Raw genomic sequence first — 16,159 nt, 5'->3', positions numbered from 1 at the left:
TCTGAAAGCTCTTTATATATAAGGTGCGTGGGAGAGTTTAGGGATGGGAGAAGAGTGTGCTATTTTTTGACTGGACTCCATTTTTAACATGAAAACTTACTGTCCTTTTGATTAGCATCTTTTGAATGACAGAAGAGAATAATCCCAGGACTCAAGACTTTGGCCATTAAAAAAAAAAAAAAAAAAGACTTTGGCCATATTAGGGAGAGTCAGATGAGACTAAGGATCAATAATCTGTGTTCTGCAGGCTGTTTTTATGTGGCTCTCAAGCTAAGAACAGTTTTTCACACCTTTGTAGGGGAGAAGAGGAAGGGGAAGAAGAAAATGGGGAAACAGGAGAGTGAAAAGAACATGCTACAGGCTGTGTGTGGCCCCAGGCCCAAGATATTCACTATCTGGGCCTTTACAAAAAACATCTAATGTCTCCTAGAAGAGTGCACACAGCCCAGAGACCAGGAATCTGGGTTCAGTAGGAATGGAGAGACACCTGTGATTGGCAATAGTCAAAATTCTAACCATTCTCTTAAGCCCCTAATACCGTGGAAGGGGCTGAAAGAGAAAACTGTGAAAGGGCAGAGAGGAGCAGGGGCACGTTTTCTTTCTTACAAAATAGTGATAATAGAGAACTGTGTGAAATCTTTTACGTGGCTTATCTCACTTAGTTCTCAGAATCACCTCACAAGGTAGAAGCTATAATACTCCTAAGTTTACAGATGTAGAAAACAAGCCCTAGAAAGGTTCTGTACTTATCCAAGGTCTTTCAGCAATCAAGTGGCAGAGCTGGGTTTCAGACACAGTAGGCTGATGACAGCTTACACTTTCAAACACTTCAAACATCCTAAAAAGGGCCAAACAAGAGTCTGGATCGAAGTTTTGTTTTGGAAAGTGAAACATATTTAGAATTGGGGAACACTGGGTTCAATCCCTTTCCCTCAGCCCAAATGGTTTCCTGCCATCTAAGTTGAGGAGCTAGCATCCTCAGTGTGATCTATTGTACCATTTTAGAGTGGCACTTAACTATGCCACCTCATCTTCTCCCACTATTTAGGTAGTTTAAAAAGTAAGCAAAAAACTGCCAACCATGCCCTACATCCTTTCCTGCCACTGACATTTTTGAGTATCCTTACAGTATCCACAAAGATCCTTCGAATGCTGAAATGTATAATTATAGACACTTTCAGACGGAGAAATGTTCTACAGTTTACCAAATGGAGCACTGAGGCGCCAGAGCCACCCCGCTCCTTATTACATTGATGGGTGGCTAACTCGGGCTTCCCTGCACCCCAGATCCACACAGCAGCTCTCAGCTGGGTGTGAGGCAAACACAGGACATGAAGGTTTCCCTTCCAGTCCCTCTAACAGTTTCTGTTGCTACAGTTTGTAACAGGAATAGCCTTAGGCAGCCCCTTGAGTAAGGTGAGATCCTGGTATCGGCAAGTGTCTTTCCCTGCCTGCTCTCTCTTGGAAGCACTTCCTCTCTCTTGAAATGACAGAATGGAGAAGACCTGGCTCATTCACAGCCCAAGTGAAAAAGATGTCATAACCTTAGTTAATAATCAACGTAAAGTGAGCGTGTTACATGCAGCTGTAGTGGCAGGCTGGGGACACAGGAAGCACACAGAAAACCCTGCATCTGAGGTATGCAGCTTAATGTTCACTATTTCATTGTTTGGTCTTCCAGGTTATGAACTGATTGGAAAGAAATATGCATCTTAGAGGAGGTGTGAATTTGTCATTTCAGCATGAAGGGTCTCAGAAAGTGCTGACCACAAGAACCTCAAAACAAAGGAAACTGAAAACACAACAAGAACAACAACAACACAAAGGAAAGGGACTGGTTACATGGGAGCACACGGGAGCAATTTCTCCATCTGGAGCATGCATGTGGTTTGCAGCCTGATGGTCCGTGGTTCTTTTTTTTTTTTTTAAAGATTTTATTTAGGGATCCCTGGGTGGTGCAGTGGTTTGGCGCCTGCCTTTGGCCCGGGGCGCGATCCTGGAGACCCGGGATCGAGTCCCACGTCGGGCTCCCAGTGCATGGAGCCTGCTTCTCCCTCTGCCTGTGTCTCTGCCTCTCTCTCTCTCTGTGTGACTATCATAAATAAATAAAAATTTAAAAAAAAGATTTTATTTATTTGTTCATGAGAGACACAGAGAGAAAGAGAGAGAGAGAGACACACACACACAGGCAGAGGGAGATGCAGGCTCCATGCAGGGAGCCTGATGTGGGACCCAATCCCAGGTCTCCAGGATCACGCCCTGGGCTGAAGGTGGTGCTAAACCATTGAGCCACCCGGGCTGCCCACATCAACTGTCATTAATGTAAAACTCAAGGATTTTATTATGGAAAGATCACAGGGCGTAAAAAAAGACTGAGTAGGGGAGACACTGCTCTTGTGTCCTCTAGCCAATAGGACTTTTTTTGAAGCTAACAGACTATTTCAGCTTCCTTCTCTCTAGAACAGGATAAGAATAATGCCTAACTGAAGAGGAAATATGCTTTGTTAGCTTAGAAGTACTTTACACTCAAAAATTATTACTACTTGAGTTTAGAAAACCCTCAAACTCTGAACTTGTAAGAATAGAATAACCGTTCACTTCTCAACTGAATTTTTCTTATGATGAGATTTAGACCATTTTAGGTATTAAGTTTTTCACAAGAGTTTTTCCAAGTTCACTCTGGCGTTGACTTCACCCTCCATTTACAGACCTTCTGTTTCAGAGAGCACCTGTAGCAGGCATGGCTGCAGAGCAAGGATGACATGGTGATTAGAAGATGTGATGGGGGGCAGCCCAGGTGGCTCAGCGGTTTAGCGCCGTCTTTAGCCCAGGGCCTGATCCTGCAGACCCGGGATCAAGTCCCACATCGGGCTCCCTGCATGGAGCCTGCTTCTTCTCTGTCTGTCTGTATCTCTGCCTCTCTCACTCTATGTGTCTCTCATGAATGAATAAATAAAATAAAATAAAAATAATTTAGAAGATGTGATGGTACTTGTAAAAGGTGGGCCACTAGTACCACTGTTTCAGTTAAAAGAGCTTTTACTCTCTCTATATCATACCAGGTTTGATACAGAGAGATTTTGTTTACAATTCAAGGCTTCAGACTATTTCCAACACAAGTGAACTTTTAGACTGTTTTAGAAAGTCTCTGCATATTCATTGCCTCCAACTGCAATGCAAAATCTGTAACTGTTTACCAAAGTTCTACTGGTATTAGAACAGAGAGAGGGTGGGGGAAAGGAGTAGACTAGATCATCTCAAGTGTCCCATCTAACTCTGACATTCTGATTCTCTGACCCACACATCTTAAGAGGACAACTATTGTGAGCTCTGAAAGGCAGCAGCAGAACAGTGAGGATATGGAGATGATCCAATATATAGAAAGGCAGAGGAACTAGGGGTACTTCACCTGAAAAGACACTTAAAGACATGAAGGTAGCAAGCTGGCCTCAAGAATTTAAAATCCTATCAGAGAGGAGAGAAAGAACAGTTTTGTTCTTTGCACCAGAAGAAAACTAAACAGAATCTAGGAAACTCACTGGGAGCTAGATTTCTGGAACAGTGTAAGGAAGTTTCCTTGGAACCCAGCACGTTTTTCTTCTTCTTCCCACGGACTCCCAGAATTACCTAAACCTACCTGGAATGACCTCTGACGGCAAGGCTGCAAGAGGGGATAGGACATTCAGAGACCACTCAGACACGTGTTAGTGCTCTCTGCAATACTGGGATTGTGCCAACCTACTAACCATTCCCCTGTCTGTGCCCAGGTCTGTTTAATTCAGGGGAATTTGCCTAGTTACAGACGAAACAGGCTCTTTGGGCATCTTTAACCCTGCCTGCTGATCTGCCTGAGAATAGAACTGGAAGAAGCAAATACCCAACCAGTATCTCTGGGGTTGAGGTAGGAGGTATGGGATGGGAGGGAAGCAGACTGGGTTCAAATGTTGGCTATTTCTCTACATTTGTTATTTTAGCACATGGACTAGAAGTCAAGCTTAATCTATTTATAATTTGTCTACCTCAAAATCTGGGAGAAGCCACTCCCCATTCCCATTCCATCTGCTTTTTTTTTTTTTTTTTTTTTTTACTTATGATAGTCACAGAGAGAGAGATTGAGGCAGAGACACAGGCAGAGGGAGAAGCAGGCTCCATGCACCGGAGCCTGATGTGGGACTCGATCCCGGGTCTCCAGGATCGCGCCCTAGGCCAAAGGCAGGCGCCAAACCGCTGCGCCACCCAGGGATCCCTCTGCTTTTGATTATATTCTATAGCCCAGGTTTTTGGGATTTCAAAATCAAAATAAATAATACAGGCATTAATTTCATAAATGAATAAAATGTAGTTCTGGAGGTATTTAACCCTACTGTAAGGAAATGAGTTATTTTACGATTCTGCCACAACCCCTTCGGTGCCCAGATATCTTGAGATTAAAGACGGATCAGTTAAGTGTATAAACCTGACTGTGAACAGCTTTCAGAGTTGGTATGTGGCTGCCTTTCCATAGAAGTGACATGTATGTGTAGCTGAAATACTTTCTACTTCCTTGACTATGAAAATAACACTTCATTAGAGAACATAATACCAGAATGTCTAGAAAATATCTAGCCTGAATTCTATCCTCTGGTAGCTGTGAGAATTTGACAAAGCCCTTTAAAGTCCCCGAGCCTGTGTCTGCAGCCCTCCAATGAGAGCAATGACACTGGAAGTGCTTACTGTACTCAGTCGAGGTGAGGATCAATGGAAACAAATGGAAAAGGTGCTGTGGAAAGAGTAAAGTTCTGTTAAGTATAAGGTATTACTTTCATTTCTCTGGTACTTGAGTTCCGTCTATGGAAAAACATATCCCAAATTTCAGACAAAAGGAGTAACAGGATAAGCTTAGGGACCGGAATGGCAGAACCTGGATTTCAACTGTCGACATCAGAACCCAACTTCCTTTAGGTCAGGGTCAGAAGTTTCACACTGACTTGCTTCAATCCAATGCTTCTCAAACCATGGGGAGATACGGAAACATATCTTTGAACAATAATTATTTCTTACTTTAGGGGAAGTGATGTCATTGTTACTGTTAGAGGAATCAGAGCTGATAGAAGCCAAAGTAAATACCACACATTCTCCCAATTAGAACCAAAAGAAAAGAATTGATAAACTTTTGGGCGATGATGACGAGAGGATGAGAGATCCTGGCAATGAACTCAGTTGGGGAAAACTGTACAGTAACCTCTGGGATTTAGAATCCATGAATTCTACCAGATTCATTTGCTCCATAACTCAAAGCCAGAGAACATGTGTGGTCAAATGGTGCTGGGGCCCTGGTAAGGTTTCAGTCTGCTTATGTAAAGCCCCAGAAACTCATTCATAACATGCAATGCAGACTTCTGCTTCTGGGATGATGCACATTTCCCTATTTCTTACTCTAAGCACAGTTAAAACCTCTGAACTTTGTATGTGAAACAGACAAAAGAAGACTCTGAAAGGTGAAGAGAAGGCAAACCAACTAGGGACTTTGGGACCTAAGGAATGACACAGTGGTGAGTTCCATGGGTTTTCTTTTTGACCACATATATCCTAGATTTGGAGAAAAAGCTGGCTATGGAAATGCCAAAGGGTGCAGACAAAACAAACAACCCCAACAAAAGCCTGCTCTCTTTAGCAAAGGACCAGGAAGAAAGCAGGTTAGGAGTACACAAAATGTTATGACAATAACCACTACACTCCAGCCCAACAACACAAAAAACTAGCTCAACAAATCCATGCCAGCAAAGGCCAAGTGGAGAATCTAGACCTCTACCTTCACCAGGCTATAACAGGGCACCCCATGCCCCTGCTGGGTAGTATCAATAAGGCAAGTAGAGAGCTGGGACTTTCATCCCTGAGAAGAAGTAATGAGTTCCCCCCATCCCCACTCACGGTGTCAGCAAACACCATGGGGGAGCTGAATTTCCACTCCTGTTCAGCGATAATGAGAAACATTCCCCTCAAGTATCATTGGGGACTGATGGAAATGTGAATTTCTACTCCTACCTGGTAGCAACAAAGTAGTACCCAGTCCCTACCCCAATCCCCTGGAAGGGAGGCATCAGAGGTAGTCAGCAAAAACAGAACTTTTAACTAAGATGCTGAGTCTTACAATAAAATACCAAAATGTCCAGATTTCAGTTAAAAAAAAAATCACTTATCATACTAAGAAACAGGAAGATATCAAACTGAATGAAAAGACAATAAATGCTTACCACTGAATGACAGAAATCTTGGAATTTGAAATAAGGATTTAAAGTTGCTCATCAATGAGCAACTCTGAACATGCTTGCCACAAAAGAAAAAACAAAATCTCAGCAAAGAAACAAAGATCCAAAGAAGAACCAAAAAGAAATTATAGATTTGAAAACTACAATAACCAAAAACAACCTTAAGAAACAAAACAAGACAGTGACACCTGGGTGGCTCAGTGGCTAAGCATCTGCTTTTGGTCTCCCAGGACTCTGGAATCAAGTCCTGCATCCGTCTCCCTGTGTGGAGCCTGGTTCTCCCTCTGTCTATGGCTCTGCCTCTCTCTCTGTGTGTGTCTCTCATGAATAAGTGAATAAAATCTTAAAAAAAAAGACAAAAACCAACTCAATCTCAATGGACAGTCTCAACAGCAGAATGCAGGAGAAAAAGAAAAAAAATCAGAGAACTTGAAGACAGAAAAATAGAAAGTACCCAATGTAAACAAGAGAAAAACATTTAAAAAATAGAGTATCAGAGACCTGTGGGACTGTAACAAAAGTTCTAATGTTCATATCATCAGGCTCAGAGGAAGGGGGAAAGAAAGGGTTTGAAGAAATAATAGCTGAAAACTCTCTAAACTTTGGCAAAAGACTTAAATCTACAGATTCAAGAATCTGAGAAAATTCCAAACAGGATGAAGTAAAAGAAATCCACACACAAAAAAACCATGGTTAAGTTTCTGAAACATAAAGACAAATAAAAAAAATCTTGAAAGTAGCAAGAGAGAAATGATTCCTTACCTACAGGGGAAAAACAACTTGAATGACAGCAAATCTCTCATCAGAAAGCATGGAGAAAGTGGCACAATTCTTTCAAGAGCAGAAAGAAAAGAACTGTCAACCCAGAATCCTGTATCCAGTGAATATACCCTTCAGGAATGAAGGGGATATTAAGACATTCTCAGACAAAGAAAAGCTAAGAGAAATGTCAACTGGAGCTACTCTAAAAGAACGGCTAAAGGAATTTCTCTAAACAGAAAGAAGAAACCCTGGAACACCATAAAGAAGAAAGAATCCAGTAAACAAAAATACAAGTAAATACCAGAGACTCTCCTTCTCCTCTTCACTTTTCTAAATTATACTGATACATGCAGCAAAAGTTGAACATTGTCTGATATGTTTTTTTTTTAAAAGATTTTATTTATTTATTCATGAGAGACACAGAGAGAGAGATAGAGGCAGAGACATAGGCAGAGAGAAGCAGGCTCCATGCAGGGAGCCTGATGTGGTTCCCAATCCTGGTCTCCAGGATCATGCCCTGGGCCGAAGGCAGGCGCTCAACTGCTGAGCCACCCAGGCATCCCATCTGATATGGTTCTAAATGTATGTGGAAGAAATATTTAAGACCATTATATTAAAAATGAGGTGAGGGTAAAAAGATAAAACTAGTAGTAAGGTTTCTATACTCCACTTGAACTGGTGAATGATCATACCAGTGTGCTGTGATACTTTATGTATATATAATAAAATATGTAGAAGAACCACCAAAAAACCTGTTAAAAAACAATATAGATAAGAAATAAAGAAAAAAGGAATCATAAAAATGTTCAAGTAACCCAGAGAAAAAACAGGAAAAAGAAAACAGATAATCAAAAATCGGGAAAATAATAACATATCAGACTTAAGCCTACTGTCTGAATAATTACATTAAATATTAAGGGCTGAATACACCAACTCAATACCAGAGATTGGCATAATGCATTAAAAACTGTGACCCAACTTTATGCTGTCTATAGAAAACTTCAAGTATAACAATAAAAGAAGGCTGAGAGTAAAAGAATAAAAAAAGTTCTAAGATGCAAACATTAACGGAAGGAAATCAGAAGTAGCTATATTAATGTGAGATAAAGTGTGCTTCAGAACAGAGCAAACCATCAGAGGTAAATAAAGATGGACATTACATAACGATAGCAGAGTCAATCTACCTAAGAACAAACCTAAATGTGTATGCACCAAACAACAGAGCTGCAAAATATATATGTGAAGCAAAAACTGATACAAATGAAAGGAGAAACAGACCAATTGATAATTTTATTGGAGACTTTAATACTCCTCTCTCAACAACTAATGAAACAACCAGACAGAAAATAAGCAAGGATACAGAAGAACTCAACATTATGAACCAACATGATCATTTATGCGATTATGTCAACCTAATTGTACCCAGCAACAGCACAATACACATTGCTTTTCAAGTGCCCATGGAACATACATCAAGACAGACCACGTCCTAGGCCACAAAGCAAACCATAACAAATTTAAAACAACTGAAATAACAGTTGGTTCTCTGAACACAACAGAATCAAACTAGAAAGACAAAACAGAAAGATAATAGAAAAATCTCCAAATACTTGGAAACGAAATAATACATGTCTAATGATCCATGGATTAAAGAGGAAGTCTTAAGAGAAATTTTTTAAGAATATATTAAATTGAATGAAAATGATAATACAACATAGCAAAATTTGTGGGACGTAGCTATAGTACTGATGAGAGGGAAATTTACAGCACTGAATATATCTACTAAACAAGCAGGAAAGTCTCAAAATGGTAATTTAAGCTCCACTCCAAAAATCTAGAAAAAGAAAAGGAAAATAAAACCAGGGCAAGCAGAAGGAAGGGAATAATAAAGTGTAGAAATCCATGAAATTTATTAATTTTTAAGATTTTATTTATTTGCGAGACAGAGCAAGATAGCATGAGCAGGGGGAAGAGGTAGAGGAAGAGGGAAAAGCAGGCTCCTTGAGCAGGAAGCCCAACGTGGGACTTGCTTCGAGGACCCCAAGCTGAAGGCAAATGCTCAACTGACTGAGCCATTCAAGCGCCCCTAAATCAATGAAATTTAAAAGAGAAGATGATGAACTGAAACAAAGAGGTGATTATTCAAGAAGATAAAGTAGACAAATCTCTAGTAGGACAGATTAAAAAAAAAAAGAGAGAGAGAGATAGAAAGAGAGAGAGAAGATACAAATGACCAGCACCAGAAGGAAACAGGAACAGCACTACAATTCTGTGACCATCAAGAGGATAAGACGATACAATGGAACAACTCAACACACAAATCTGACAACTTAGATGAAATAGACCAAATTCCTTGAAAAACACAAACTTATCACAATTTACTCAATATAAAATCGAGAATTGGTTTCATAATTTAAAAACTATCTCAAAAAGGAATCTCCAGGCTGGTTTCACTGGAGAATTCTACTAAACATTAAAAAAATTAATACCACTTCTAGACAATCTCTATCAGAAAATAGTTGGATGGAATATCCAATTTATTTATATAGCTAACATTACCCTAATATCAAAAGCAGACAAAGACAGTACTGAAAGGCAACTATAGATAGACCAATATCCCTCATGAATATACATATAAAAATCCTTAACACAATATTAACAAATAGAATTCAACAATAAGAATTATACATCATGACTGAGTGGATTTTATTCCAGTTTATCCAGGGATGCAAAGCTGATTCAATATTTGAAAATCAATGTAATCTACCATATTAATAGGCTAAATAAGAAATACCACATGATCATAACAATTGGTGCAAAAATTGCATTTGACAAAATTCAACATCAATTCATGATAAAAATTCTCAGAAAACTAGGGATACAGGGGAATGTCGCATCTTCGATAAACACCTACAAAAAACTCAGACCTAACATTATATTTAATGATGAAAGACTGAATGTATTCCTCCTAAGATCAGGAACAAGGCAAGAATGTCTGCTCTCAGCATTCATTCAACACAGTCCTGGAAGTTTTAGACAGTGCAATATGGCAAGAAAGAGAAATACAAGGCATACATTTTAGAAAAGAAGATATAACACTACCCATCTTCGCAGATGACAGGGTTGTTGATATAGAAAATCTCAAAATACCTTAAATTGAAATTGCACTGAGCAAGTTTGCAGGATATAAGATAAAGCAGAAATAGAACCCCATTTACAATCACACCAAAGAAAATGAAATACTTAGATATGAATCTACAAACATGTACAGAAATTATGTGCTGGGGACACCTGGGTGGCTCAGTGGTTGAGCATCTGCCTTTGGCTCAGGTCGTGATCCCAGGGTCCTGGGATCAAGTTCTGCATCAGGCTCCCCATGGGGAGCCTGCTTCTCCCTCTGCTTGTGTTTCTGCCTGTCTTATGAATAAATAAATAAAATCTTAAAAAAAAAAAAAAGAAACTGTGTGCTGAAAAACTATAAAACAGTGATGAAAGAAATCAGATATCAAAATCGAAATAAAAAGAGAGATATATAGTAAGGTTCAATATAGTAAAGGTCAATTCTCCTCAAAATGATATATGGATTTAATGCAATTCCTAGAAGATCCCAGCAAGAACTTTTATAGATATAGATAAAAGTATTCTAAAATTTATATGGAAAGGCAAAGGAACAAAAGCTAAAACAATTTTGAAAAAGTGGGAGGAATCAGTCTTCCCAATTTTAAGATTTGTGATATAGCTACATTAACTGATACTACATGCTACTGGCAGAGGAGTAGACAAACAGAACAAAGGAACAGAGTAAAGAACCCATAAATAGATCTACACAAATGCGCTCAATTGATATTTTGACAAAGGTGCAAAAGTTCAATGTAGAAAAGAGAACTTTTTAAAACAAATGGTTCTAGAGCAATTGGACAGCAACAGGTTAAAAAAAGAACCTTAATCTAATTCTCTCCATTTACATGAAAAATAACAAAATGGACCACAGACTTACATGTTAAACTAAAAAACTTTTAGTAGAAAACACAGAAGAAAACTGTTGAGATCCACAGATAGGCAGAGTTCTTACACTTAAAACCAAAAGCATGACCCATAAAAAGAAAAATTGGTACCTGAACTTTTACAAAATTAAAAACCGTTGTTCTGTGAAATATAATGTGAATAGGATAAAAAGATAAACTATAGGTGGAAGAATATACTTGCCAACCACATATCTGACAAAAGTCTGGTATCTGGAATATTTAAAGAACTTTCAAATAGCAACAGGAAAACAAAGAAACAATGCAATTAGAAAATGGGTAAAAGACATGAGGAAACGCTTCACTGGAGAGGCTTACAGATGGCAATTAAACCCATAAAAAGATGTTTAAACATCATTAGCTATTAGGAAAGTGTAACATAAAACCACAACTAGGTATCACTAAATACATATCAGAATGGCTTGATTAAGATCATAACCAGGAGCTAACAAAAGATGAGGAGAAAGTGGATCACTCCTATGCAGCTGGTGGGAATGGTGAAGGGGTATAGCCACGGTGGAAATAGCTTGGCAGTTTTTCAAAAAAAGTAAAACATGTAGCAACTGTATGACCCAGCAGTTGTACTCAGGGACATTTATCTCACAGAAATGGGAATGTGTAGTCACGCAAAATCTGTACACAAGTGTTTACAGAGGTATTTGTAATAGTCGAAAACTGGAGACAATGCACGTATCCTGCACATGGATGTACGGTCAAACTTGGACATCCACACCAAGGACTGCTACGCAGCAATGAAAAGGAGGGCATTACCGTTACAGAAAACAGAAACACTCTATAGGGAATTATGACAAATGCTAATCCCTAAGGGCCCCTTGTTGTTATGATTCCATTTAATAATATATATTCTTAAATTATTACTACATAATCTTAAGAGATAATCAAAATAACAAATTATAAAAGTGGAGAATAGGTTAGTGGTTGCCTCCGATTAAAAAGGAGGTTAAGGGCAGCCCGGGTGGCTCAGCGGTTTAGCGCCGCCTCAGCCCAGGGCGTGATCCTGGAGACCCAGGATCGAGTCCCATGTTGGGCTCCCTGCATGGAGCCTGCTTCTCTCTCTGCCTGTGTCTCTGCCTGCCTGCCTCTTTCTCTCTCTCTCTCTCTCTCTCTCTCTTCTCTCTCTCTCTTTCTTTCCCCTCTCTGTGTATTCTTATAAATAAATAAATAAATAAATAAATAAATAAATAAATAAATAAATAATCTTAAAAAAAAAAAAGGAGGTGAAGGGGGGAAAGTGGATGTGGCTATAAAGGGCAACATGATGAATCTCTGTGGTCACAGAAACATTCTGTATCTTGACTCTAACAATGTTAGTATCTTGGTTGTGATACTGTACTATCATTTTGCAAAATGTTCCCATGGGAGGAAATAGGATAAAAGGCACAGGGGATCACTCTGTTTTATCTTACAATTGCATCTAAAATCTGCAATTATACCAAAATCAAAATTTTGACTAGAATAAAAGTGCAATGCAGTCTGTATGTTGACAGTTTTATAATAAAATGCTGGGGAAAATGCAATGCAACTGCAGCATTGCAATCAAGCTCAAGCTTGACTGCCAAGAGGGGGATTTTTCTCGACACAGCACATGTGACTTACCATTTGCTTCTGCAGGCCATCTAACTTGTCTTCAGTGTTGTCTTCTTTATCCATATTGCCTCTAAATAAAAGCAAAATAAAAAGTTACCACGCATCACCTAGGAACTATTTTGCAACCAGAATGCTTGCAAGAGGCACCCTCCCAAGCACTAACCAGAAGGAAAATTAGGATCCTTTTTCTCACAGGCCCCAAAATCTTGGTTTCTACCAGTGTTATAACTTCTACAGGCAAGGACCTCCACTCAATCAAGACTTCAGCAAGAGACTCATGATCTACTCAGATAAGTTCAGAGGCCAGCTGTCTGACAGTGATACTGTCATGGGCAAGGTCATTACTGCCCATTGAGAGTTACCTGAACATGGGCCTTTGATAAAAGAACAGACTCCAGAGACTGAGGCCTTTGCAAACCCGGCCAGTCCTGAAGCATTCCCAACCCCTTCCCCCAAGAGTGGAGTGAAGCTTCAGGCAGAATGCTTCATTTGGTGGCAGTCCCTTCCTCAGGAGGAAGCAGAGCTGCTATTGCCAGTAAGGGAAGGGATTTTACCCTTTCCCTGCAGATACCTACCTCAAGCTTAGCTGCCTAACACTTTCTGTGGGCTTAACTATTGCTGATGCCTATCTTTTTCATGATTTGTCCTCAAACTGACTTTGAAGTGCTCCTGTCTCAAATATTCTTATCATTGCAGCTCAGGTCCTGGAGGCAGTAGAATCTCTCCTACCTTAACTATCTCTCACTGCTTAACTATAGGAAGAACAGATGCCCCACATAAATGTAAACTTCATCTACATTCAGGTAGATGTACCTTACCCACGTAGTGTTTTCCCCTACATCTACCAGTAGCATCACCATGCACTTGGGCTTCTGCTAACATTTCTCCAAGTGATTCTTTATTATCTGCTCGGAGGAAATTTCTCTTTGGAGCAGAGAACTTTATAGTAGCTCAAGTGTTTATCACGGCTTAAGGACAGATGGAAAATGTATCTCACTCTTTTCTTGGCCTTAGCAAGTAGTCAGAAGCTCCTGGTAGTTAGGAGCTCCTGGTTAGGCCTGACCACAGCCCTAGGCAATGGAGAGCAGTATCTGCTACTTTAGGGGGAAGATCAGTTCAAAGCTTACCAAATACAAGCTAAGAGATACACATTATGTATTCCTTACATATATATTATCATATATAAAATATACGTAATATTAATATAACATTTAATATTTATTTATATATGTAAATATATATGATTATAATGTATATATATATTTTTTAGAGCACCACAGTTTCTAGTTGTTTATTTAGCTTTCCAATGAATTTACAGATTTGGGGGTTGTGCCCACAGTAAGTAAAATTCAGCCAAAGGAGATGCCTCCATATTTTTGCACACAATCCATAAATAAGGCCTAAATGCCACAGCCATCGAGCAGTGGCTCCTAATTCACCTTACTCATGGACAACACATTCTTAAATAATGCCAGAATTTCATCTGAGGCATTTCAAGGTCAGGAAGCCTGTTCTTGCAGTGCCTCTTAGCTTTCTGCCAGGTATGAAGGGTCTGAATTCCTCAAGAATCCTCTAACCAGACAAGGGACAAGTAGAGTAGGATGGTGGGCAATTTGAGGAACCCATAAGAACAAAACTGGTATTTGGTTCAAAAGAACAAAATTGGCATTTGGTATTTGGTTTAGAAGTCAAAGAAAAGGCCTGAGGAAGAATAGGATATAACCAATGCAGTAATTTTAGAAAGTAGTTCCAGCATGGCAAGATTTAGGGAAGATGCTAGGTTTGAGGAAGAGACAGTGAGAATGCTGGATATACATGGAGGGGGTCAGATTCATGGCATAACACGTCATATCACAGATGGCTCACCTTTCAGGAATGTCTGAGGTCCCATCCGTAACACCTTGTTCTGCAGAAAGGGACTTCTCATCTGGCATCCCGACTTTCTCCAGGAAGCAAAGTGCTGGGTCAGCTCGCATGGCATTGTACCTCTCATACCCTGATAGGGGTAATGAGAAATTTTAGAAGTCATGTTAGAATTCACAAAATCTACCCCGGACACTGTACAATCGATTTGTTTCCCTTATTAAGTGAAAAATAAAACAATCAAGAACACTATTTAAGAAGAATTGAATCCTCTAAGAATTCCTATCAGAGGAAGATCCTTGAGCTAAAGTATATGCCTCTGAGTAGTGTTTGACCAAAAATAAAAGCTTACGTAAATATTCTGTGTCCATGAAGAGACACAAGGTACAGATGCAATGCTCACTTGTTTACTTCTTTTGGATAGCAAAGGGAATCAGGCAAGTTGGTTTTGCAACTTTTCTTCATCCTCCACTTCTGGACACCTTGTTACCTTCTGAATGGGCCTTGTTTTCTGATAGTCCAATTTTATCCCATGTCTTAGAAACTGAACTAAGTGATGGATGCAGGGGATAAAATACAAGGAGATCTACTGTGGTTGTTAATCAGATTAAAAACAATCTACTGCCTCCATATTCACCCATTTGGTGTGAAATCCAAATCCACTGGCCAGGGCTTTGGAATTACCCCTTACCACATCCCCAAAGTCAAACAGAGTCAAATGAACATATTTGATTCAGAAGAGACCCTTGAAAGGGAGCCAAAACAATGAAATAACATCACTTTTACTTTGATAATGCCAGGCATGAGAATCTGTTATTATTTTATTGAGTCTAATATAACCTGATAATGAGCTAGTATTTGGTCACGGAAAAGATCCAAATCTTATTGTTAGAGCAAACTATCTTGGGGCAAGCGCTTTCAAGATAGTCAAAACCCTTTCCATGTTGCTCCCAGGAAACGAAGTCCATTTCCAGTATGTACAGAGAGCCCATCACAAGTGATGGAAATGCTGCACCTAAAACGAGAACCACCACGGGTGTGAAGAACAGACTGGATGTTACTTTGGTGTGTATTTCACTTCTGCGTGGGGTTTTGCTCCACATCGCTGTGGATGCAGTTCTATTCTCCACTCTGTAGGCAGCACCTGGTACTCTCTCTCTCTCTCTCTTAGGAGCTGCAGGTACTTTATCTTTTAATCCAAAATGACTCTTCTGTCATCTCAATGACAGGTGCTGTCTGCATGAGGCACATGGCAGGAGAAACTGCGATGCCTTATGCTCTTCTTTATTCACTATTTCTTAGGGTGATTATTTCATTACTGTTCAGTCTGTCTCATGAGATTGTGGGCTCCTTAGGAAAAGAATCTGGGTCTGTTTTTTCTCATCATTACACATTCAGTATCTAGTGTGGGGCCCAACACCATACATGCTTGACAAAGTCAGTTTTGCCCAGATTCTCTTTCAATAATCGTTATAGAAAGATTTACACCCTCTTCCCGTGTTCTACCACAACTTACGGCAAAACGGAAATGTTCTCAACTCTCCTGATGCCTTGAGGAAATTCCTGCCACTATCTCCAACTGCTGCTCCCCATGAAAAGAGGGGTGCTTCATCTGATAGGTGAGAAGTTGAAAGCCTTCTCCACCAGCCTTTTACT

At 39.7% G+C, this 16,159-nt stretch overlaps 1 protein-coding gene across 4 annotated transcripts in view; it reads right to left on the bottom strand.

Annotated features, from left to right (window-relative positions):
- The window catches only part of CHD6 (chromodomain helicase DNA binding protein 6), a 203,486-nt gene that overhangs the window by 24,255 nt on the left and 163,072 nt on the right, over positions 1-16,159 (bottom strand). For all 4 annotated transcript variants that reach the window (XM_055346281.1, XM_055346261.1, XM_055346291.1 and 1 more), the window contains 2 exons: positions 14,507-14,636; positions 12,650-12,710 (listed from right to left, as the gene is read on the bottom strand). In XM_055346281.1, the coding sequence (XP_055202256.1) occupies positions 12,650-12,710; positions 14,507-14,636 (191 nt within the window). The remainder of the gene's footprint in view (positions 1-12,649; positions 12,711-14,506; positions 14,637-16,159) is intronic.

Source organism: Nyctereutes procyonoides, unplaced genomic scaffold, assembly GCF_905146905.1.
Source record: "Nyctereutes procyonoides isolate TBG_1078 unplaced genomic scaffold, NYPRO_anot_genome, whole genome shotgun sequence".
Classification (NCBI taxonomy): domain Eukaryota; kingdom Metazoa; phylum Chordata; class Mammalia; order Carnivora; family Canidae; genus Nyctereutes; species Nyctereutes procyonoides.
The sequence above is the reverse complement of the archived record's forward strand: the minus strand, read 5'-3'. Positions and strand labels throughout refer to the sequence as shown.